This window comes from Ochotona curzoniae, unplaced genomic scaffold, assembly GCF_017591425.1.
Source record: "Ochotona curzoniae isolate NIBS_2020 unplaced genomic scaffold, NIBS_Ocur_1.0 patch386, whole genome shotgun sequence".
Lineage (NCBI taxonomy): Eukaryota > Metazoa > Chordata > Mammalia > Lagomorpha > Ochotonidae > Ochotona > Ochotona curzoniae.
In genome coordinates, this window is record NW_024466957.1 from 9,862 (window position 1) to 32,148 (window position 22,287).

General features: G+C 62.0%; 1 protein-coding gene across 2 annotated transcripts in view; it reads right to left on the reverse strand.

The window, feature by feature from the left end:
• Positions 1 to 298: 298 nt before the first annotated feature.
• Positions 299 to 22,287, reverse strand: part of LOC121167534 (myosin phosphatase Rho-interacting protein-like) — a 93,000-nt gene continuing 71,011 nt past the window's right edge. The window contains exons 13-24 of one of the 2 annotated variants that reach the window (XM_040997004.1): positions 20,565 to 20,674; positions 17,921 to 18,488; positions 17,322 to 17,438; positions 11,560 to 15,267; positions 7,442 to 7,589; positions 6,057 to 6,174; positions 5,482 to 5,641; positions 4,972 to 5,091; positions 4,394 to 4,480; positions 3,910 to 4,069; positions 2,573 to 2,658; positions 299 to 586 (exon numbers count right to left, since the gene is read on the reverse strand). In XM_040997004.1, coding sequence (XP_040852938.1) covers positions 515 to 586; positions 2,573 to 2,658; positions 3,910 to 4,069; positions 4,394 to 4,480; positions 4,972 to 5,091; positions 5,482 to 5,641; positions 6,057 to 6,174; positions 7,442 to 7,589; positions 11,560 to 15,267; positions 17,322 to 17,438; positions 17,921 to 18,488; positions 20,565 to 20,674 — 5,454 coding nt within the window. In that variant the 3' untranslated portion in view covers positions 299 to 514. The remainder of the gene's footprint in view (positions 587 to 2,572; positions 2,659 to 3,909; positions 4,070 to 4,393; positions 4,481 to 4,971; positions 5,092 to 5,481; positions 5,642 to 6,056; positions 6,175 to 7,441; positions 7,590 to 11,559; positions 15,268 to 17,321; positions 17,439 to 17,920; positions 18,489 to 20,564; positions 20,675 to 22,287) is intronic. The other variant, XM_040997005.1, reaches the window with a different exon arrangement.

Here is a 22,287-nt window from a genome sequence, read left to right on the forward strand (position 1 = left end):
GAGCGCCTCCTAGGCCACACGGCACTGCTCTGTGGGGCGAGCTCTTGGCCACACGCCAGAGCCCGGGGAGTGACAGCGGAAGGAACGAGAGGGCCGAGGGCCGGGGTTTGTGCAAGATTTAATAAAAAAAAAAAAAAAACCAAAAACCGGAATGGCTGCCTTCAACCCCCTCCAGGCCGTGAGGAGTCCTGCGGGCTACGTGGGCTGTGAGCAAAGCTGCATCAGTGGAGCTAACAGGTGCCGGCCCTCCAGCGCCCCTGGGGACCCCCGGCCTTAATACTGAGTGCAGTGGGGATGGCCAAGGGGGGCCCCCACCAGCCGTGCCGCCTGCCTCGTTTCAGGAAACCACAGAGGAAAAGCCGTGTGCCACAGACGACAGGAAGCTGGAATCGCAGGGCAGGGTGGGGCCGCCCAGTCTCTCATGCATCCAAACCCAGTTAGTGACAGCAGGGACAGCAACGACGAGGAAGGCACAGAGCCGGGGGAGGGGAGGGCAGCCGGGAGCGCCCTCTGCTCAGTCTTTCTTCAAGTCCCTGGATTCAAAGAGCTTCAGCCGCTCCTGCACCGTCAGGCCTTCCTTCAGACTCTGCGGGAGAGAAGTGCGGGTCAGCCTGCTGCAGGTGCGGGTGCCGGTGTGGCCAGGGCGCCGGCCGTGCTGGAGGGGCCGCCGAGCAGGGGCCGTGGTGCGAAGGGAGGAGGGCTCACAGCTGGCTCACCAGTGCGGGAGCGGGGTGCGGCTGAGACCCGGCCTGCTGCCTGCTGGCTCCTGCGCCCTCACCAGCCAACAGCCCATCACGGGCTATCCCGTGCCCTGCCGGCACCCACGCGCCAAGCCTCCACTGAGCAGGGCGGTGTGGACAGTGGCCCGAGATAAACATTGGACCAGGTACTGGCCACGGTGCCCATCTGACCCGGTGCGAGGAGCTGACTTCACCAGGAAATAGCAACTGAAGGGAGGCCTCCGCACCCCCGCTGGGGACAGTCACAACTGCCGGGACACCCAAACATGGTGAACTCACCAGCCCCTGACCTGGACAGGCCCTCCCACCCACAGCAGCCTGGTGGGCTGCCTGGCATTTCCCATCAGGGCCAGGCCGAGGGGCACCTAGCTCCCACCTTGCCCCTGCCTAGGCCACGTCCACTGTCCGACTCGGCTCCAGGGCTCAGCCCCCAGCCTGCGGCCGGCCTGCAGCCTCGTCTTCGTGTGGCACCCCTTGCTGCAGATCTGACCTCTAAGGGCCTGTATCTGTCCCACGTCCCTCTCCCCCCATCTCCCGCCTGCCACTCGGAGCTGTGGTTAAAGCCACAAGACTGAGAGGCTGGAGGCGGAGGCCGGCCTCAGAGGAGTCAGGCGCCAACAACACACCGTCTCATTTGGGGCTGCTGTTGGGGCGGGGCAGCCTAAGCCTCAGCTTGCAACAGCAGAACCCCATGCTGGCGAGCTGCTCTGCTTCTGATCCAGCTCCCTGCTGCTGTGCTGGGAGGGCAGAGAACGCCACCAAGCCCCCGGCCCCGCACCCGTGTGGGAGGGCCGGCCGGAGCCCCTGGCCCCTGTCCTTGGCCTGGTCCAGACCTGACTTTTGAAGGCATCTGGGAAATAAGTCAGAACATGGGAAATCTATCTGTCCCCACCCCCACCCCCATCACTCTGCCTTTAAAACCAACAGATATTCTACAATATTTTCATGTTAAAAACAAAGACAAAAAAAAAAAACCACCCTACACCACATCCCAGTGACTTGGAACTGTGGCAAGGTGACACCAGTTGGCATGGCGGCAACAGGTAAACTTCCCAAACCCGCTCCGGCTGAGCTTTGGACGGAGCCCCTTGGCCAGCAGAGGCCGCGGCCTCGCCAAGCCAGCTCCTGGACATCTGGCCCTGCCCAGGCAGCTGCTGGTGGCTTCTGACCACTTTGCAGGTTGGCCCACAAGTCACTGGGCCCCTGGAGGAGCAACCCATAAGCCCAGACGGATGCGGCGCTGGGAAGGGCAGCAGAGACCTCGGGGTGGCGGTGAGGGCAGCGGAGGCTGTGGGGCTGCCCGCTGCCCGGGGGCCTGTGGGAGGGGGTTCCCGCGAGGGTACTGTGGACTTGTCTAGAGTGGGAATGTGAGCGTGGTGCCGTGCACGGATGACCCGCATGCATGCTGCGTGGCGCTGTGGGCCGAGCTCCACCGAGCGGTTAGAGTGCCGAGGACTCCGAGGTTACGGCCCCTCGCTGGGGCGTGTGCCGGCTGCAGCAGAGTGCGTGCCAACAGTGGGGTGTGAGCGGTGCATGCAGGCAGGCGGTGAGGGGGGCTTTACCTACGCCAGGGGACCTGGAAGCGGACGCGTGTCAGTTATCCCATGAGACCTGCTCAATTACGGACTGTCAGAGAAAGAGCGAGAGTGAGACACAGTGACGGCCCGCGCCCTGCGCGGCTCCCGCCTGCCCGGCCTCCCGGCTCCTGGAGCGCTTGGGGCTCTAGTGGCAGCAGAGGGCAGGCGGCGAGGGACGCCACAGGCCGGCCCAGCTGCTGCCTGGCAGGGCGGCCTCTGCCGCAGGAGCCGGCCCGGGCCTGGAGCCCTGCTCACCTTGGACCTGATGTTTCGGAGTTGCCGGCCGACACAGGATCGGTCCTTCTTCAGGAAGTCAGGGTTGCTCTTGGACTTCATGATGTCTGCAGGGACAGACAAGCCAAGGGTTCCGGTCTCCTCGACCCGCCTGAGCCCTTCCCCGCAGCTCGTTCCTGCCTCCGGCGGGGCTGTGACTGCACAGGTCCCCTGTGCCCTGCCGCGCACACAGGGGCTGCTACGCAAACTGGGGGGGGGGGCTGTGACTCCACTTTGAGACAGCGCCCCTCAGACGTGTATGCATGAGTGCGCGTGCACACACAGCACATGGGGTACCACACACACACTCACACAGCACATGGGGTACCACACACACACACACTCACACACAGCACATGGGGTACCACACACACTCACATTCACACACACTCACATACACACAGCACATGGGGTACCACACACACACTCACACAGCACATGGGGTACCTACCACACACACACTCACACAGCACATGGGGTACCACACACACACCCACAGTGCCTTGTGGTTCTTCGGACACGCAGAGCAGACTTATGCTCATCAGTGTGTGGAGCTCTGCCCGTGCCAACCCAAGATCCTGGGAGACTGCCCATCATCACAGCGGTGCACCCGAGGGCCCCAGTGGACACAGCCATCGAGAGGCATGCATGATACTGTGGCGTGCTCTAGCCCGTGCCGCCTGCTGCTACCCACTCCTCTTGGAAGCTCTGGGACTTGCTGCCCTCATCCCCGAGGCTCCCCCACACAGCCCGCACCCCTGCCTGGCCACTGTCCATGAGAACTCCGCTCCCTGCTGCCACTGCCATGCCACTGCTGGCTGACGCAAAGGCTGGACTGGGGCACATTTGTGGGTCTTTTTTCTGAAGGTCGGCCAAGGTCAGGTGTGATCCTGAGGCCCTCCCAGTGGCTTTATGACCACAGTGCCCAGCACTACCCTTAGAGCAGGTAGCACAGAGCACCCAGGAGTGTGTGCCATGTGTCCGGGTGGGTCAGCTCAGACCACCGTGACTTCCTGTCCCCACTGCTCCATTATGCGTGCAGCCAACACGCTCCTGTGGCTGAGTGCCCTCGGCCGTCTGGGCATTGTTTTCCTCAGGGATCTGCTCCCGCAGGGGATGGTCCCAGCTTCAAGGGGACCCACATGCATGTCTAACGCACTCAGGCTGGAGCTGGGTGCAGTGCTGTGAGCGTGCCCATGCTCTGGGAGCCCAGGTGTGGCACTTGTCACTGTGCCCAGGCCGGCGCTCCAGGTCTCAGATTTGGGAGCCTTCCCAATTCAGGCCTGTCTTGTTGCCCCCCAGGGAACCCAGGAGCTCACCATAGCCCACAGCAGCGCTCTCGGGGGGCTTCTCCCCTAGCGCCTCTGTGGCTGCTTTCAGCTGCTCTTTCAACCTGCTGATGTCACAGTCGGCCTTGGCCTTGGCGATGCTGAGCTCGGTGTAGATGTCTTTGTACTTGTCGCTTGCGTACTTCTTATCCTGGGGAGCGAGGCAGCCGCCAGCGGGATTAGAGCTATGCAGGCCTGTGCCCTGGGGCTGCCATGCTGTGTGTGTGTGGGGGGTGGTGGCTGTGGCGGGCAGAGCGCAACTGCCTTCGATGGCAGTGGGGGACTCGGCCCAGGCCAGGCCTCCGCCCTCTCTGGGACTTCCTGAAGGACTCAACTGCCCCGAGACTCCCACCTGCTCCCCCGACGGCAGGAACCGCCCCGTGGAGCCCAGGGACCTGCCCTGTCGTGCCACATGTCCCGCTGCGGGCCTTGGCCGCGGCGACAGCGCATCGTGTGGGAGGCGGGGCGTGCTTACCCGCAGCGCCGTCTGCAGCTCGTCCTTGAGGGAGCTGATCTCCTGCTTCAGGTACTGGATCTCGGACTCCTTGACCCGCAGTAGGACCTGGAACGACGGGCACTGACTCTCAGGGGCCAAGGAACCCTGGGGCTAGGCAGGCACCCTGGCACAGCACTGGCTCACCACCACATGGCAGCAGTGCGCAAGGGTGGTGAATCCCCTGGCAGGGGCCCTGAACACTGCTCTGCCCACTGCCCGTCTCGCTGCTCAAGCCTCTGGCTCACAGGAGATCCCTTGATGATGAGCTCTTGCTGCTGCGCCAGCTGGGGAGCGAACCAGCAGATGAAGAACTCTCTGTGACCATGTCCTTCCAGTGAGGGAGACCGCCCCACAGCCCACCACTCGGACAGAGGGACTGCCCAGCCTGCAGAGGGCATGAGCCTGTGCTGGGGGGCTGCGGGCAGAGAAGTGGGCTGCAAGCTGAGGACTCGCCAGCCTCTGTTGCTGTCTCAGGGACGGCCAGACGACCCAGCCAGCTGCGGCTGTGGCCTGAGGGTCGTGCTCCCAGAGCCCCCTGCGCTCCCCACGTGCCGTACCTCCAACTCGTAGGCATCTTTGCCCTGCGTGAGGGGCGACCCAGCAGCCTCTCCGCCCCCATCCCCGGTCAGCAGGGTCCGTAACCGTGTGATCTCTGAGGCCAGGCGGTTATTCAGCTCCTGTGGGACAGGCCAACAGTCACCTCCACGGAACCCACAGTGTGCGCACGCGTGGCCCCTTCTGTGAGAACGCGCCAGGCTGCCACGGCCTGCACTGGCAGCTGGGAGCAGGGCTGTGTGTGAGGACAGAGCAAGGCTCCAGACCCAAGGGCCTCCGGTCTGGGAAACAGCTGGGCCAGCTGCCTGGCTGGCGTCCTCTCCAGGGGCCCTGGGCACTGCAGATGTGCCCACAGACTCCAGCAGCCAACACCTTCTGTGGGGACACGTGGGGCAGGGCTCGGGGTGTGGCTCAGGTTCACAGTGTGGGCCAGCACGGGTGTGACCCTGGCCATCGTGCAGGCCAAGAATGCACAGGAGACTTGGGGTGGCCCTCGACGGGCCTCGCCTCACCTGGTTGTGTGCGTTGAGCTCCTGGTTCTCGCGCTGGCACTGCCGCAGGGCCTGCCGCTCAGCCTCCAGCGCCTGCGCCAGGTGCGCGTTCTCCAGGCACTTCTGCGAGTACTGCTCCGACAGCACCTCCAGCTCGCGCTGGACTGACTGCAGCTCCTCCCTGCAGAGCGAGTGGTGGCTCAGCAGCTGGGCTGTGGCCACGGGGCCTGCGCCTGCCTGCCTGCCTGCCTGCCGCTTGGGGAGGCCTGGGCACACGCAGGCGTGCAGAGCGCACCCTGGCCCGGGAGAGCATGGCCATTCAATAGGACGCCATCAGAGCCTCTGCACCAGCCACTTCCAGGAAGCAGGGGTGCTGGCTACAGACGCCCTGCCAGGAGTCGGCATGTGTGGAGGGCAGAGAAGGGGCGCAGGCTGTTCTGGAACACAGATATGGGTGCTTTCATCACACTCAGCACCAGAGCGCCAGGGCGGCAGACACGCCCCGGGCAGCCTCCAGGTCACCCTGCCCTTCAGCCCTTGGTGAGCAGGGAGCCGCGTGGCGTCCACTGGCTGTGTGGGGCGAGTGGCCAACTCACAGGTACTGCCGCCGCAGCGCCTCGATGTCGGAGTTGATGCTGCTGATTTGCGACCGCTGGCTCTTCTCCAGCTCCCGCTCCATCTCCTCCCGGTGGGCATTCTTCATGGCTTCAATGGCTGTAGGAGAGACACGACAGCCCTCAGCACCAGGCGGCTGGCCGTGGGCGCCCGTGCCACGTCCCCGCTGGGGCCAGGGCAATGTGGGCAGAATGGTGGTACCTCACATACTGTCTACCACCTATCAGCAGCCTGTTTTACGTGCCAGGTTGCCTCTCACACCCTCGGCCTGGTAGGGTTCCTGAAGAACCCCACTAAATGCCTGCTGCAGTGTCTCAGTGGCTAGGATCCTCGCCTTGCACAGGGATCCCATATGGGTGCAGGTTTGCGTTCAGCTGTGCCACTTCCCTCCCAGCTCCCTGCTTGTAACAAAGCACTGGAGGATGGCTCACAGCCTTGGGACGCTGCACCCGCATGGAAGGCCAGGAAAAAAGTTCCTGGCTCAGGCTTCAGAATAGCTCAGCTCTGGCCATTGTGGCCATTTGGGGAGTGAAAGAGCAGATGGAAGATCTCTCTCTATATATCTCCTTCTCTAAATGTGCCTTTCCAAGAAAAATAAATAATAATAAAAAAACACCAAGCCTGAATCCGCCCTGCACAGCTATCTGGCGTGCAGCAGGGGTTGTACGGGGGCGACGTGTGTAGCCAGTTACCATATCACAGCAGCTGTTGGGTCCGGTGGCTCCTCTTTTTTTAAAGAGTTTTTTTCTTTTTCTTTTTTTGGAGAGTCAGAGAGAAGACGGAAGATCTTCCATCCACTGGTCCACTCCCCAGAGGCCATAACAGCTGCAGCTGAGCTGATCTGAAATCAGCAGCTGCTGCTTCCGGGTCTTCCACGCAGGTGCAGGGTCCCAAGGCTTTGGGCCGTCCTCGACTGCTTTCCCAGGCCACAAGCAGGGAGCTGGATGGGAAGCGGAGCAGCCGGGACAGGAATTGGTGCCCATATGGGATCCCTGATGCGCACAAGGTGAGGGTTTGGACACTAGGCCGCTGGGCCGGGCCCATGGCTCCACTTCTGATTCAGCACCCTGCTAATGCATACTGAGAAGTAGAGGAGAAAGGCCCAGGTGTGTGGGTCCCTGCCTCCTGTGTAGGACTTGAATGGGGTTTGCGACTCTGGCCTGGCTTAGCCCTGGTCATTGCAGGCTTTTGGGGACTGAACCCACGGAGGGAAGGTCTCTGTCTGCTGCTCTGCCTTCCAAGATGAAAACAGACACTTAAAAAGCCCCTCACGTGAGTCACCCCCCGAGTGGCCGAGCAGGCTGTGGCGGCCCCGCGCGCAGAGCTGGCCCGACTCCCAGTGCCAACGGCACGGCCCCCGGCCCACCTGAGATGGTGGCGGCGGTCTCCTCGGCGAGGAGCCGGTCCTTCTCCTCCCGCAGCTTCTCCAGCTCCCGCTGGTGCTGCCTCTGCAGGTCCTCGATCTTCTTCTGATGCGTCTCCTCCATGGCGGCAAAGCCGCGCTCGCACGTGGCCTGCGAGGTGCACAAGTGCTGTCAGTCTCTGTGCCCGGCCAAGCCCTGGGGCACCAGCAGGCACCCATGGAGGGGCTTGCGGCCACATGCGCCCTGCCTCGCTCCTGCTGTGGGTGGCAAGAGGGGGCCGGGCCGACGCTGCTGGGTGGGGCAGACAGGAGAGGGAGGAGGGCGCACAGGTGGGACTCACAAACAGGGAGGGCACTTGTTGGCCATCCTGTGACAGGAACCCTGGCAGGCCCTGGTTAGGGGACCCCCTCCGCCCCACCGTGGGCCTTGCTAAGTGAGAAGAGGCCATGGGACCAGATTGCTTTCAGTGCTGTCTCCGACAGGCAGGTACACAGGGGCACGGGGTCAGAGGGCCTCTGCCGGGACAGGGCACCTGATGCAAAGAGCCATGTGCAAGCCAGAGGCACAGCTGCTTCCCGCACAGTGAGCACAGCCAGGCACTTCCTGCCGAGGCCCTCCTGGAGCTGCATTTCCGGGCAGGGCTCAGGCCGCTCACCGACGCGTGTGAAGCGGAACACTCCACTCTGGCATGGCTCGCCACACGTGGCTTCCAGCCCGAATCCTCACGGCCCGACTGGCACACAGGTTGAAGTATCAAACCACTCAAGGGGCAGGGCCTCTCCGACTGCCCTCAGGATCTTACAAGCTGTGCTTGTGTCCTGGACTCCACTGCCCCACGCCGCTGTGCTGGCCGAGGCCAGCGGGCAGCCCTCCTGCCAGGTCTTCCTCCTCTCCCTGGCTAATGCTTCCCAAGAGGCCGCAGTGAGCCTCACGCTACGTGCTCTGGGAAACACGGAGCGCGTCATCTCCCAGGCCCCTTCCCGGCAGGGTGAGGAGTCAGGGCTCTCGGGGAACTTCATGGACAAACAGAATTGAAAGATCAGTAACAATGAAGGAAGGAAATCCATCTGGTCGTTCATGATGCTGATTTTTTCATCAATTTCAGGAAGACCCTTTGACCAAGGCTTTCAAAAATCATCTGTGGCGGGCCTGGTGGCGTGGACTAGCAGCTAAAGTCCTTGCCTTGAACGCACCAGGATCCCATATGGGTGCCAGTTCTAATCCCGGCAGCTCCACTTCCCATCCAGCTCCCTGCTTGTGGCCTGGGAGGGCAGTTGAGGACAGCCCCAGAGCCTTGGGACCTGCACCCACGTGGGATACCCGGAAGAGGTTCCTGGCTTCGGATCGGCATAGCATTGGCCATTGTGCTCACTTGGGGAGTGAATCATCGGACGGAAGATCTTCCTCTCTGTCTCTCCTCCTCTCTGTATATCTGACATTCCAGTAAATAAATAACTCTTAAAAAAACGAAATCATCTGTGGCTACCCCTGCTCCTGTAGTGCTGGCACCTATGTGGGTGCCAGGTCAAGTCCCGATCGCTCCCCTCCAATCCAGCTCCCTGCTAATGTGCCTGCAGAAGCAATGGAGGGTGGCCCAAACGCTTGGGTCCCTGGCTTGAACTGACCCACCTCAGGCCGGAGGGGCCATCTGTGGAGATGACCAGTGCACAGCTTCTCCCAAGTGAAGAATGCACGCCTAGCCTCCCTGCTCCTACACCCTGTAACGCACACTGCTTGTGGCCCGCCTCACCAGGTGTGTGCCACCCATGTGGGTGACCCGGATGGACATCCTGGCTCCTGGCTCCACTCTTGGTACAACTCTGGCCCACTGTGGGTATCTGGGGAGTGGACCAGCAGATGGAGCCCTTCCTTGCTGTAATTTGCCTTTCAAGATGATACATCCAAGCCTGGCACTGTAGCCTAGCAGCTAAAGTCCTAGCCTTGAATGCGCTGGGATCCCATAGGGGACCTGGTTCTAATCTTGGCAGCTCCACTTCCCATCCAGCTCCCTGTCTGTGGCCTGGGAAAGCAGCTGAGGATGGCCCATAGCCTTGGGACCGTGTACCCATGTGGGAGACCTGGAGGAGGCTCCTGGCTCCTGATCGGTTCACCTCTGGCCGTTGTGCTCACTTGGGGAGTGAATCATCAGACAGAAGATCTTCCTCTCTGTCTCTCCTCTCTGTATACCTACTTTGCAATAAAAATAAATAAATCTTCAAAAAAAAAAAAAAGATACATCCATGTTGAAAAATATATTGTGGGTCGGGGCGGTGGTACTGACATTCAATGTGGACACGGGTTCAAGTCCAGGCTGTTCTTCCCAACCAGCTCGCTGCTCTGTGGCCTGGGAAAGCCGAGGACGGCTCAAGTCCTTGGGCCCTTGCACGTACAATGGTAGACCCAGGAGAAGCTCCTGGATTCCGAACGGCTTAGCTCTGGCTATTGTGGCTGTTTGAGGAGTGAACCAGTGGATGGAAGGTCTCTCTGCTTTTTTTTTTTTTTAAGATTTCTTTTTTATTGGAAAGTCAAATATATGCTACACTTGATCTTAGCCAAAAGGCCAAGAAGTGACGGAAAGTCAGATATGTATAGAGGAGGAAAGACAGAGAGAAAAATCTTCTGTCCATTGGTTCACTCATCAAGTGGCCACAACGGCCAAAGCTGAACTAATCCGAAGCCAGGAGCCCAGAGCTTCTTCTGGGTCTCCCACGTGGGTGCAGGGTCCCAAGGCTTTGGGCCTTCCTCGACTGCTTTCCCAGGCCACAAGCAGGGAGCTGGGTGGGAAGCAGACTGCCTCGACACAAACTGGTGCCTACATAGGATCCTGGCAGTTGCAAGGTGATGACTAGCCACTAGGCTACTATGCCAGGCCCTCTGTCTGCCTTTCAAATGAAAAAAATCTTAAAAGAAATTCATCTTTTAATTTCACTTTCCATGAACTTTTTAAAGTACTCTCACATTTGATCAAAAAAAAAATCTGAATTTTTAAGCCAGTCATCACAAAGTTCAAAAACAGGTGTTCAGCGGTCTTGATGTGGGCATGGCTGAGGGGCAGTGGGCTCCCCGACCTAGGCAGAAATCCACCAGTTACAACAGTTACAGTGGGCCCACAGGCTGCTGACACACCGCACGTCCTGGGGGAGGAGGTGAAGCCAGCACACAGGGAGCATGGCTCCTCCCGACCGGCCTCTGCGGGCTGACTCCGCCCACCAGAGGGGAGCAGCTCTTCCGGATGTGGAGAGGTTCGTGCCCAGGAACCACCATGTGGGCTGACTGGGCGCCTCGCAGAGGTGGGCATGGACTTGGCATCCGCGGGCCCAGGAAGGGTCTGTGCAATTCTTCCCGCACACCTGAGCTTGCCCACCCCAGACCCGGGAACAGACTGCGGTGGAAGCCTTGCACAATTCATTACGGGGTTGAACGGTTCCGGCCGACTAGGGACAGAAGAGCGGAGACCAGCTCTGTGGCTGCCTCAGCAGGATCTGTCTGCTTGTAGGGTACGTGGAGGGTAGAGGGCTGAGGGCAGGGGTCTGTCACAGGCATGCTGAGGACGAAGGACTGCACATGGCCTGTGCAGCTCAGCAGGCTGTGCTGCGGGTGCCCGAGAGCACCTGGCACCATGCGGTGTCCGCTGAGCCAAAGGCAGCCGGAAGGTTTGTGCAGGACGCGCAACAGCCACACGCACGGTGCACTGTGTGATCCCGCGTGCCTGATCGCTCACTTAACTCAGTCCCTAGGGCCCAGCAGGGCGAGTGGGAAATGCAGCAGCGTGTGGGGACTGTTCCAGGAAAGAGCTGTCCCCAAACCCCTGGGGAGGACAGGAAGGCTGGCTGCAGCCCCTCTCGAGGGAGCCTGTCGCGGTGCTGGGGAGTCGGGGGCAGGCAGTGGAGAGGCAGTGGACAGACGGACTCTGCTCTCCTCCTGCCAGTCCCCCCTCCCATGGTGAGAGTGGGGTTTTTTTTTATGGGGGGGGAAACCCATCCCTTGATGACGTCACCATGGCCAGCAAGCAGAGGGACAGCAGAAGAGTGCACCCGGCTGCGGGTCAACTTTACCAAGCCCCCTCCCACACCGCCCTGGAACCGGCAGACGGTTCTGTAGACTAAATGATGCCGGAGACCTTGAGATTCTCCAAGTCCCGCTGGTATTTCTCACGCAGGGAGGCCGTGTCACCTTCCAGCTCCTTGTGGCCCAGCTCCTCCCGCATCATGTCCATCTGGGCCTCCAGTTCCTGGATGCGTTCCCGCAGACCCGTCATGGAGTCGGCCTCCCCCAGGGCCACGGCGGGCTGGGCTGGCCAGGTGGCGCCGGGGGCTGGCAGGGCCTCGGGCAGAGGCTGTGGGCCAAGGCCGAGGGTCTCTTGCAGGTGGCGCAGGCTGTGCGAGTAGTGCTCCTGCAGGGCCCTCAGCTCCTCCTGGTGGATCGTCTGCAGCTCCTTGACCTTGAGCTGGAACCGATCCTCCAGGGTCTGCATCTGCTGCCCATGGTGCCGCTCCAGGTCCTGACTGTCCCTGGCCGAGGCGCCCAGCTGGCTCCCCACCCGGCTGTGCTCTGCCACGCAGCTGCCCTGCGGTGGAGTGCTCTCACTGCGCTCGCTCTCTGCCTGCTGCTGGCCCAGCTGGCTGGCCCTGGCTTTGAGCTCGGCGTTCTCCCTTTCAATGATGGCGATCAGCTGCAGGTACTCGCTTTTCTGTTTGTGGAGCAGTTCCTCGTACTCCTCGCGCAGCGCCTGCTCCTGGCAGGAGGTGCCCCCGCTCTGCCAGGACTCCCGGTAGAAGCGGAGTTCTCTTTCGTACTCGAGCCGGATCTTGCAGGCTGCGTAGCACACCTGCGCCTGCACGATGGCGTCTTGAACCAGCAGGGACGAGTACTGCCCGAGGCCTCCCAGGCAGGCGCTATAGGAGAGCTCGTGAGACGCCTGCAGGAGCCTCCGGCAGCCCCCGAGTGACTCCCAGGGCGGCAGAGACGGGAGGGCAGCCGAGATCTCCTCCAGCAGCCTGGCCTTCTCCTTCAGCTGCTGAGCCAGCTCTTCCTGGATGGCCACGAGGGCCTGCGGGTTCTGCTGCGGCCCCCGCAAGGGCTCCTGGGTGCCCTCTGTGTCCGGACCCAGCGCTTCTGAAGGGCTCAGCTCCCAGAACGTGCGCACACTGTCCTCGCTGCCCACCGCCGGCCCCAGGGCCTCTGACACCCGCTGCACCACGCGCTCAAAGTCCGGTGTCTGATAGGCTCTCAGGATCTCTCCCAGCATACACTTGTGCTGCCGCAGGGCCCGCTGCGTCCCCTGCAGGGTCTCCTGGACGCTCTGCAGCCTGTGCTGGAACGACTCCCTCACTGACTGCGTGGCGAAGCTGAGCTCTGCCCTGACCCACGTGGCCTCGGCCAGGCCCTGCGGGACATGCTGCTGCCCGCCTCCCGGGACGCTGGCAGCTTCTCCTCCCAGTGTCCCCAGATGCTTTCTCAGGGATTCCACCTGGCTCCAGAACTCGCCGTCTACCAGCACCTTCCTGGCCCAGGCCTCTGCGGGCGCCAGGGCCAAGTGCGTACCCCGCTCAGCCTCCAGGGACAGTTCCCCTGCTCGCGACAGCTCACTGAGGACGCGGGACACATCCAAGGTGGTGCTCTTCAGAGAATCCGCTATCTGGCTGATCAGAGAGGCCTCCAGGGCAATCTGGTCGGACAGCAGCTTCACCTGCTGCTGCTCACTCAGCTCCGGCTGAGGGCCCTGGGCCGGGGGGCCCGCCCCGCCCTCCACCAGCCGTCTTTCCTCTAGCCATGCCTGCACCCCGCTGTCTGCAGGGCCGGGCCAGGGCTGCAGGGCCTGCATGACGCTCACGAGCGCGCTCTCCATGCCAGCCAGGGAGGTCGGGCCCGCATCCTGCTTGTCCTGGCCGGCCCGTGGCAGCAGCCTCAGCTGCTCCCGGCAGCTCTCTAAGCACGACAGGGCCTGGCTGTTTTTCACCTGGAAGTCCCCCAGCTCCCCGACGTGGCTCTCAACACCCGAGGCCCTCTCGCGTCTCTCCTGCTCCAGCTGGGCAGCCAGGGAGCCGACCTGCAGCAGGCTGGCGCGAAGTTGCTCGCGGAGCTGCGCCTCAGCGCCAGCCCACTGCTGGTGCAACGCGAGCAGTGCCTCCCGGCTCTGGCCCTGCTGGCTTTCCAGCCTCAGGGTCACGTCCTTGAGCTTCTCCTCTGTGACGTAGAGCTTGGTCTCCAGGGAGTGGATGATGGACAGGTACGTCTCTGCATCACTGGCTGCGGGCAGAGCGCCGGGCGCGGCCTCCGAACACACGCTCTCCTCAGAGGGCGAGCGCTCCTGACTGGTGTCCGACGACGTGCTGCTGGTCCAGGTCTTCTCAGACCCCTCGGGTTGCACGTACTTCTGGCACTGGATCGTGGAGAACCGGATTCTCTGCCTTTTTCCCCCAGCTGCTCCCGCGTCAGGCTTGGCTGAGCTCTGCACATGGCCCTCCCTGCTGGACACTTCGGCCGACTTGGGCGGTGCCGTGCCCTCCTCTTTGCCAGGGCTGCCATCACCACCCTCGTCCCCCAGGGCAGCTGCTGGGGCCTCGTCTTCCAGCCGCGCGTGTGGGAAGCCCGAGGGTGTGCTGCTGGCAGCTGGGTGCTGCTGGCCTGGAAGGGCAATGCCCCCCTCTTGCTCTCTGTCTTCCAGGGCCCCCGAAGACTCCTCTGCAAACTTCCTTAAAATCTCTTCCTTGGCCTGCAGCTTTATTTCTGTTTCCTCCAAGCTGCTGCCCAGGGCGACCACTTTAACCAGAGCCTCGCGGAGCTCCTGCTCTTTCTTCTGCAGCACGCCCTCGTGCGCGTCTTTGATGCGCTGCAGCTCCTCCTCCCTCTGCCGGAGCAGTGTGTGCGCGCTCTGCAGCTGCTCCGAGACGCTGTGGTAGGAGCGCTCCAGGCTCTTGTAGTCCGCTTCCCGCCCGCTCAGCTTCTCCTGCAGGGCGGCCACATCGTGGTGGGACGCGGCCACCCGCTCCGTCAGCTCCGTCAGCCGCTGCCTGCTGAGGTCGCGCTCCTCCCGCAGGTGCTGCGCGTGCTCAGCGAGCTGGCGCAGGCTGGTCTCCCGCGCCTCCAGCTGCTGCTCCAGCTGGTGCACCTGCTCGCTGCCCTCGCACCTGGCGCTCAGCTTCTCCTTCTCGAGGGCCTCCACCTGCTGCGCGTGGCCCTGCAGCTGGTCCTCGTAGGCGCTGGCCTTGTCCTCCAGCTCCTTCAGGCTCTGCAGCAGCGCCCGCTTCTCCTCCTCACAGCTCTGCAGCAGCAGCGCGTAGTTGCTCTGCAGCTTCTCCTCCATCAGCCGCTGAGCCTGCTCGCTGGCACCCAGCTGCTGGCTGAGCGCAGCCACCCGCTCCTGCAGCCTCTGCACTTCCTTCTGCCGGTCCCGCTGCAGTGCCTGCTGCGTCTCCAGGCCTCGCAGCTCCTGCGTCCTCTCCAGGAGCAGGGCCTCGGCGCTCTGCAGCTTCTGCTCGCTGGCCCTCAGCTGGGCGCTAAGCACGGCCTCACGCTGCTGCCGCTCCTCCAGCTGCTCCCGGACCCTGCCCTGCTCCAGCTTCAGGTCGCCCTTCAGCTTGGCCAGCGCCTGCTCCTTGATGGCCAGCTCGGCCGCGGCATTGCTGAGCCTCGCCTGCAGGCTCCGGATCTCGGCCTCGTGGTGCCGGATGGCGTCCTTGGCCTCCCCATAGCTACGCTTCAGGGTCTGAATCTGCTGCGTGATCAGCTCCTGGCGCTGGCACTGGGCTTCCAGCTCTCTCTGCAGGTCCTGGTTGACTTTATGGAGTCTCTGCCAGGCACCCGATGGGGAGGTGGCCACTTCAGTCTTAAAAAAACCGATGAGATACTGGTTAGTAAGCCTTGGCCGGACCTCCCCGCTCTGAGTGTCACACCTCTGGCCAGGGTTAGCCACAGAAAAGCTCCTTGGTAGGTTTGGCTCTTATCCTTTGCACAACTTTTTTTTTTCCCATTAAAAAAAAAATCCAACAAATCATCTTAATCGTTCTTTTTTGTTTTTGGTAAAGTAGTTGCTTCCAGGTAAACAAAACATGGACAGTGACATAAAAAAAAAACCAGCTCTAACCAAACAGCTTCTAGGAGAAATAAATCAAACAAAACGGAGTAATGGGACACACCGAGGAGGCAAACGCAGACAGGGGGAGGGGGCTGGGGGAGAAGGGGGCGAGCGGCGGGGAGCGGGGCAGGAGGAGCACAGAGCTGCGCCTGCGTCTGGAGGGGGAGCGCTTGTCGCAAAACAAAGTGCACGTACGGCTCTAGGCAACAAGTCCTACGACAGCGCAGACACGGGGTGCAGGTACACGACGTCACTTCCTTCCAAGCCAGGAAGAGAAGGAAGGAAAGGAGCTGCTGGCGAGATGTCTGCGAGGGGCCAGGCCTCCGGGGACAGGAGAACTAATCTCTACCTGAAAGGGGACGAAGACCAGGGCTGAGACCACCACAAACCGACCAACCTTGTGCAGCTCCAAGTGAGAGCGCGAAGCAGGCAGAGAACGAAACGCAATGGCACGAGACACGATGGAACCAAACTCCCCCAACAGAAAGGCATGCACGGTGGCTGGGGCCAAGGGGAGCGACAACAATGGGGACTGGAGAGGGGCCAGCCCCGCCCTGAAGCCTGCCCTTCCTGAGGCTCCCTCTGCTCTGCTGCTGGAAAGCCACAGATGTGACACTCAGTTCAAGTTCAAGCACACGCCACACCCACGCCACGCGAGCTCCTCCCAGCACAGTCCATGCGGTACCCGTCCCAGCGGCCACCCCTCCCGGCCTTTCCTTCCGAGCAGCCCTGCTTCCACAGACCCCTGGTGACCAGCTCCAAGGCTGGTGCCAGGTCACCTGGCCCCAGAGGACAGCGCGGCCTGGTGCTGCCGTGTGGGTTCCTGGGACCCCTGGGTGCGCCCTCAGGTTAGCAATGTGCCAAGGCTGCCGCCAGCTTCTCCCTCACCCAGTCTGCAGTCAGCTCTTGCAGCATGGGCCCAATGAACGCTTGCTAAGAGGCCCCCGACCGGAGGGCCAACACAAGTGACAGACCTCTCTGTACACGCAGGTAAGCAGCAGGGTTACCCCGACCTGTTACTAGGGCCTGACAGCAACCCAGATACAGGACGGTCTAAAGTGGCTCGGGGGAGGAGGAGGGAGAGAAGGAGGCCAAGGAGGGCAAGCGGTGCCCGGGGAACACGTGGCATCCTGGACATGCCACTCCCTGCCTGTCAGACTCTGGGTCTTTGTGGCCACGCTCTCAGAGATTGCAGTCTAATTCTACCAGGACAGGACCTGAACATGAATCTGGGAACTTGCCACTAATGCTGTACCGTCCGCCTTACCAAGAGCATGGGGGTAGAAGTGCCTGCTTTGTGTCCCTGAACAAGCATGGACCTGGGATGCTATAGCATGGGGGCGGGGGGGCAGGGCAGCCACCCGGGCTGTCTGCCTTATTTTAGCCCCCAGGCTAGGCTATCTGGGTGGCCACTGTCCCTTTCAAACCTCAGCCTGGCCAGAAAGGAGCAAGTGGGGACGTCAGGCTTGGGTCAGCAGCCCGGCCTGTTTATGGCGTGCTACAGGCACAACTGGGGACCTGTGCCTGAATCCGCCTCTGAGGTAACCCCGCTCCCCCACCTCTGCACAGCGGCCCCACACAGCTACTGTGGAGTCAGCTGGAGATGACATCTAAGTGTTGGGGTGCTCGTGAGGAGCGTGCCCTGGCCCCTTGGAGAACTCGAGGACAGCAGAGGAAGCGGCCCGCGCAGAGCCGCCAGCCCGAGCAGGCACTGCCTCCGGGAGCTCAGCTCTGCACACCGCTAGCCTGGCCAGGCCCTGAGTGAGGGCCCGGGGTGCACGGCGAGCAGCAGCCGCTCACCCTACCTGCAGCACGTAGCCCTCACGGGCACTCTGCTCGCGGCCAAGGGCCACCCTCAGCTGGTCCTGCAGGAGCCGGTTCTGCTCCAGAAGGTCCGAGGCCTCCTTCTGGCTCTGCTCCAGCTGTCGGCAAAAAGAGACAGTTGTGAGCGACATGACGGCCTCCGTGGCCAGTGACGGGGCGCCTACAGGGTGTGGGCCGGGAGGCACTGTACTGATCGAGACCTTGTGGCCTCAGTGTGGGGGACAGCTTCCTGAGAGATGACCTTCAGCCCACACAGGGCTGAGTTCCTCATCTGCTCCGGCACCCCTGGGTGGCTCCCTGTCTCAGTCTGAGACCTGACCCTGGTCCCTCCGGAGCTGCCGCCAGGGCCAGGGCAGGCATCTGGGGAGTGCCCTTATGGAATCCCTGCTCATGCCCTCTTGCTTAAAATCACCAGTTCAGGTACTATGATGGGCAGAACCACAGTACAGCATCTATCACTCAGGAACTCCACCCCTTACTGCCAACCTGTGGCAGCTGGCCCTGCCCGCACGTCAGGCTGCCCGCATGTCACTGTGCCAGGGTGGGCACGGTCTGTGCTGCCCAGGCCCCTGGGAATTACCTCCTTCTCCAGCAGGGAGGTCAGCTCGTGCGTAGAGAGGCGATCAGTGCCATCCTCGGAGGGCAGGTGCAGGGGGGCGATGGGCACCTGCTTCTCTTCCCGCAGTGGGGTGGTCTCCACCTGATGCCAGCGTTGTTCGATCTCCACATGGACGTTCTGCGCCTTCAGGTCGCTGGGGCCAAGCAACCCCGGGCTCCGGTCAATCTCCATGCGCAGGGCCGCGTCCTCAGCGCCCACTCCGTCCGGGGTATCCAGCATCCCGAAGCGCCTGCGCCGCTCTTCCCGGCGACGTGCACGCTCCCGTTCCAGCTCACCAGGCTCTGCCTCGGGGTGCCCAGGCTCCTGGGTGTTGGGGGGCCGGGCAGCCCTCTCCTGAGCCAGGGCCTGCTGGATGGGGCGGAACTCGGCCCAGTCAAAGGTCTTGGAGCGGCCCTCCCGCCTCCGCTCCCGGGCACGGCTCCTCTTCAGCTCCGGGTCGGGCTCCCCGGGCTCGGCCTCGGGCTTGTCACTGGGCCTTGGGCAGGCCTCCAAAGGGGAGCTGCTCTTGCTCTTCTCCTCTGGCAGGGAGCTGCGGGCAGGAGAGGAGACACAGTGAGCAGCAGGGGGATGCCCGCCCTATCCACACCCGCCGTACAACTCGGCACAACTGCCTTGCCTTTATCCCACGTTCTTCCCTGGGAGAAGGAGAAGGGCGGCGCCTCAGCCAGCTAGGGAGACACCACACAGAGAGCACTGCTGGGGTCCCAGAGTGTCCAAACACCTGCACACTGGCCAGGGGTGACAGACAGAGTGGAACAGCCGTTCCAAAAGGGCACTGAGGGCTCAACAAGCAGGCGGTGAGACTTCCATGTCTGCCAAGTACCCTCTGCCTGACATGAAAGGGGAAGGTCAAGACCATGGGGAAGCATCAGGGAGCCACAGGCCACACCTGCAGCAGCGCAAGGGCCAGGCCAGAAGGCGGCACAGTGGGGTAGACAAGTGGCCAGGGGCACAAGCAGGCAGGGAAGGGCAGGGCTCCTGGGTCTCTACCACTGGCTGTGGGTACAGCTGAGCTCAGAGTCCGGGGAATCTCCGCCTTTCCCCAGTGTGCCTCTAAGCAAAGATTTCCAGCAAGGGAGGCTGCCAAGGAAGACAGGAAGGGACCGGCACCAGGCTCCTCTGCCGTCACCCGGCAGCCGCAGGGCTGGCAAGACCTCACTACCCTACGGTCAGGAGGACTGCGAGCACACGGCATCGCAGAACCGCAGAGCCCGTGACCACAGAGATCCGGCGTGACATGCAAGCAGGCGCCACTGCAGGCCTGCTGCCCAGGTGTGGCAGCCAGGCTGTGCCTCCAGTGAGGGGAAGCTTCCTCCAGGGCCAGCAGCCGCTTCGCCCACCCCAGAAAGCAGGCCAGCACTGTGTGGAAGGGGTCTCAGCAGCATTACAAAGTCTTGTCTTTTCAGACGACAGAAACCTCCCCGGGAGAATGACGGAGGCCTCGATGACCTGGGGGGTGAGCCTGCTGCCACCCTTGACAGAGGCCGGGCAGCAGGAAATGGCCCGAGCACAAGCCCCGGGCTGGGAGGCACCACGGCTGGCGTGGGAAGCCACCACAGCCGAGCTACACAGCTGCAAACGAGCAGATTCTGGACGCCTGCCGGGCCAGCTACAAGCTGACTTCTTCCGGTCTGCGGCTCAGGCCTGGCTGTGACTGCGGGAAAGCGCGGTCTTGGGCTCCCAGGTGTGTGGGTAGTCCAGTCAGCTGTAAGCAGCGCTTCTCATAGGCCGAGCAGAGGGAGGGGGCCCTCAAGTTCCAGCTGAGCGAGGGCCACAGAAGCAGCGGCAGAGGCCACCCGGGACAGCCAAGGGTACCCCCAGCCCAGCCGCGTGGGCACGTGTCCTCCTCCAGGAGACACACAGGGCCACCAGGCCTGACCTTGTACAGGCAGAGCCACTCGGGATCACCTGCTTTGTGAATGAGTGACCAAGGACTAACGCAGAGAAGGAGCGTGAAGACCCTTCTCGGGCTTCCAGTCCTTACTTCTCACCCAGCGTGTGGGGAATTCAGCAAAGCCTGGATGTGGCGAAGTGCCCAGAGGCGGGCACCTGCTGCCTCACTGCCCCGGCCCAGGAAGTTGCCTGGGTGTGATCCAAGTATGACGCCGGAGAGGCCGGCCTTGGGGGTGCCAGAGCCCCGGCCAGCACGGCAGCAGCCCTGCACGCTGGAGCCTTCTCCACGCGCTTCTCACACGGACGCTGCGGGGCAGGAGGGAGAAGGCATGCAGCGCGTCGCGAGGCATACGAACCACAGAGCGCTAACACAGGAGAGAACACAGTTTTCCAACTTGGGCATCAGCACCGAGAGTTTCAAAGAGAAGCCTTTCCTGGTTGCATAGAAAGCAAACAGACGTAGGAGTGAGGCCAAGAGGAGACCCAGGGGGGCCGCGCTGCGGCGGGGGCCCACGGCCACGGCACCACAGGGCTGCAAGGCCGCTGCGCAGGCGCAGACCCTCAACAACTCCAAGCTGACAACGGCCACAGATGCCATTCACGGAACGACCCAGCCAAGGTGGGCAACCCCAGAAGCCGAAGGGAGGCTAGGTTAGCCAGCAGCAGATCACAGGGCAGCGCGAGCGGCGCGTGGCGGGCTCCCTGGGCGCACCTGGTCACGTCCGGGGCGGTGGCGGGGTGCACGTGCTTCATGATGGTCTGGATCCAGTTGCGCCGGATCCCGGAGGTCATGGCCGACAGGGTGAACGCGCCCTCCTTGGTCTGCACACAAGGCAGGGGGGTGTCAGGGGCTGTGTGGGGAGGCTGGCACCTCCAACCTGCAGCAGAGGCCCCAGCAGGAGGAGGCCCCAGCAGGCAGCACAAAGCCGAGCGGGGAGAAAGGCAACGGATGGCCACCTCCTCGCAGCACCGCGGGCACCCTTGCAGCTGCCCTGAGTGCTGTGGCCTGGTGCCAGGTCCCCCAGACCTCGGCCCTATGCCTCCCTACCCCGGGCAAGGTCCGACTTACATCCCTTGCTACAGTGACACCAATCCCGAGTTCCCGTCCAGAGAATTCCCACTAAGAAAGTGGTGTCCTGAGTGGGTGACTGCCACGGGGTGGGGCCGACTCTGGGATGCCTTTGAATCACACGGCGGAGGAAATGGCCAGGGAGAAGCATTTTAAACAAGAACGGCGCTGCAGGGCAGCAGGCAGAGCTGCCGTCTGCAATGCCAGCATCCCATGTGGTGTCTGTCTCAGCTGCTTCATTTATTTGTAAAGACTGACTGACCTGAATGGCTGATCCACAGAGGGAGGGGGAGAGGGAGACGGAGATTGTGTACCTATTGGTTCACTTTGCAAATGGCCACAATGTCCAGAGCTGGGCTGCTCTTCTGGCTCTCCCATTTTGGTGCAGGGACCCAAGCACTCAGGCCATCCTCGGCTGCTTTCCCAGGCACATCAGTGGGGAGCTGGCCTGGAAGTGTAGCAGCTGGGACTTAAACTGGCACCAACCACGGACACCAGCACAAGTGGAAACTTGACTTCTTATGATGCTATGCCGACCCCTCTTTTTTTTTTAAAAAAAAGATTTACGCATTTTGGGCCCAGTGCAGTAGCCTAGCAGTTAAAGCCCTCACCTTCTATGTGCTGGGATTCCATACAACCACCGGTTCTAATCCTGGTGGTCCTGCTTCCTGTCCAGCACCCTGCCTGTGGCCTGGGAAAGCAGTCGAGGATGGCCCAAAGTCTTGGGACCCTGCACCCGCGTGGGAGACCTAGAGGAAGCTTCTGGTTCCTGGCTTCAGATCAGCTTAGCTCCGGCCGTTGCGGTCACTTGGGGAGTGAATTGGACGGAAGATCTTTCTCTCTGTCTCTCCTCCTCTCTGCATATCTATCTGACTTTCCAATAAAAACAAATATTTAAAAATTTTTTTTTACTAACTTATTTGAAAGTTTTGGAGGGAACAGGGGCCGGGAGACAAAGATCCTCCACCCACTGGCTCACTTCTCGAATGACCAGGACAACTGCAGCTGGGCTGGCCGCAAGCCAGCAGCCTCCCGTGGCTTTTCACGTGGGGGCAGAGACCCTGGGCCCTAGGCCCCTCGCGGAGCACTGCACCGTTACGCCACAGCACTGGTAAATGGGCTGTTCCACTTTTGCTCCAGCCCCCTGCCAGCTGTGTGGGAGACCCCGGGAGTTCCAGGCTCCTGGCTTTGGGCTGGCCCAGGCTTAGCCGCCATGGCATTGGGGCAGTGGGTCAGCAGAGAGAGGGCTGGCTGTTCTTTCTCACTGTCAATCCAGCTGACAAATAACTTTTTTATTTTTTAAAGAACCATCTTATTTGAATTGCCAATTGTTTTTTTTTTTTTTAAAGACTTACTTTAAAAGGCA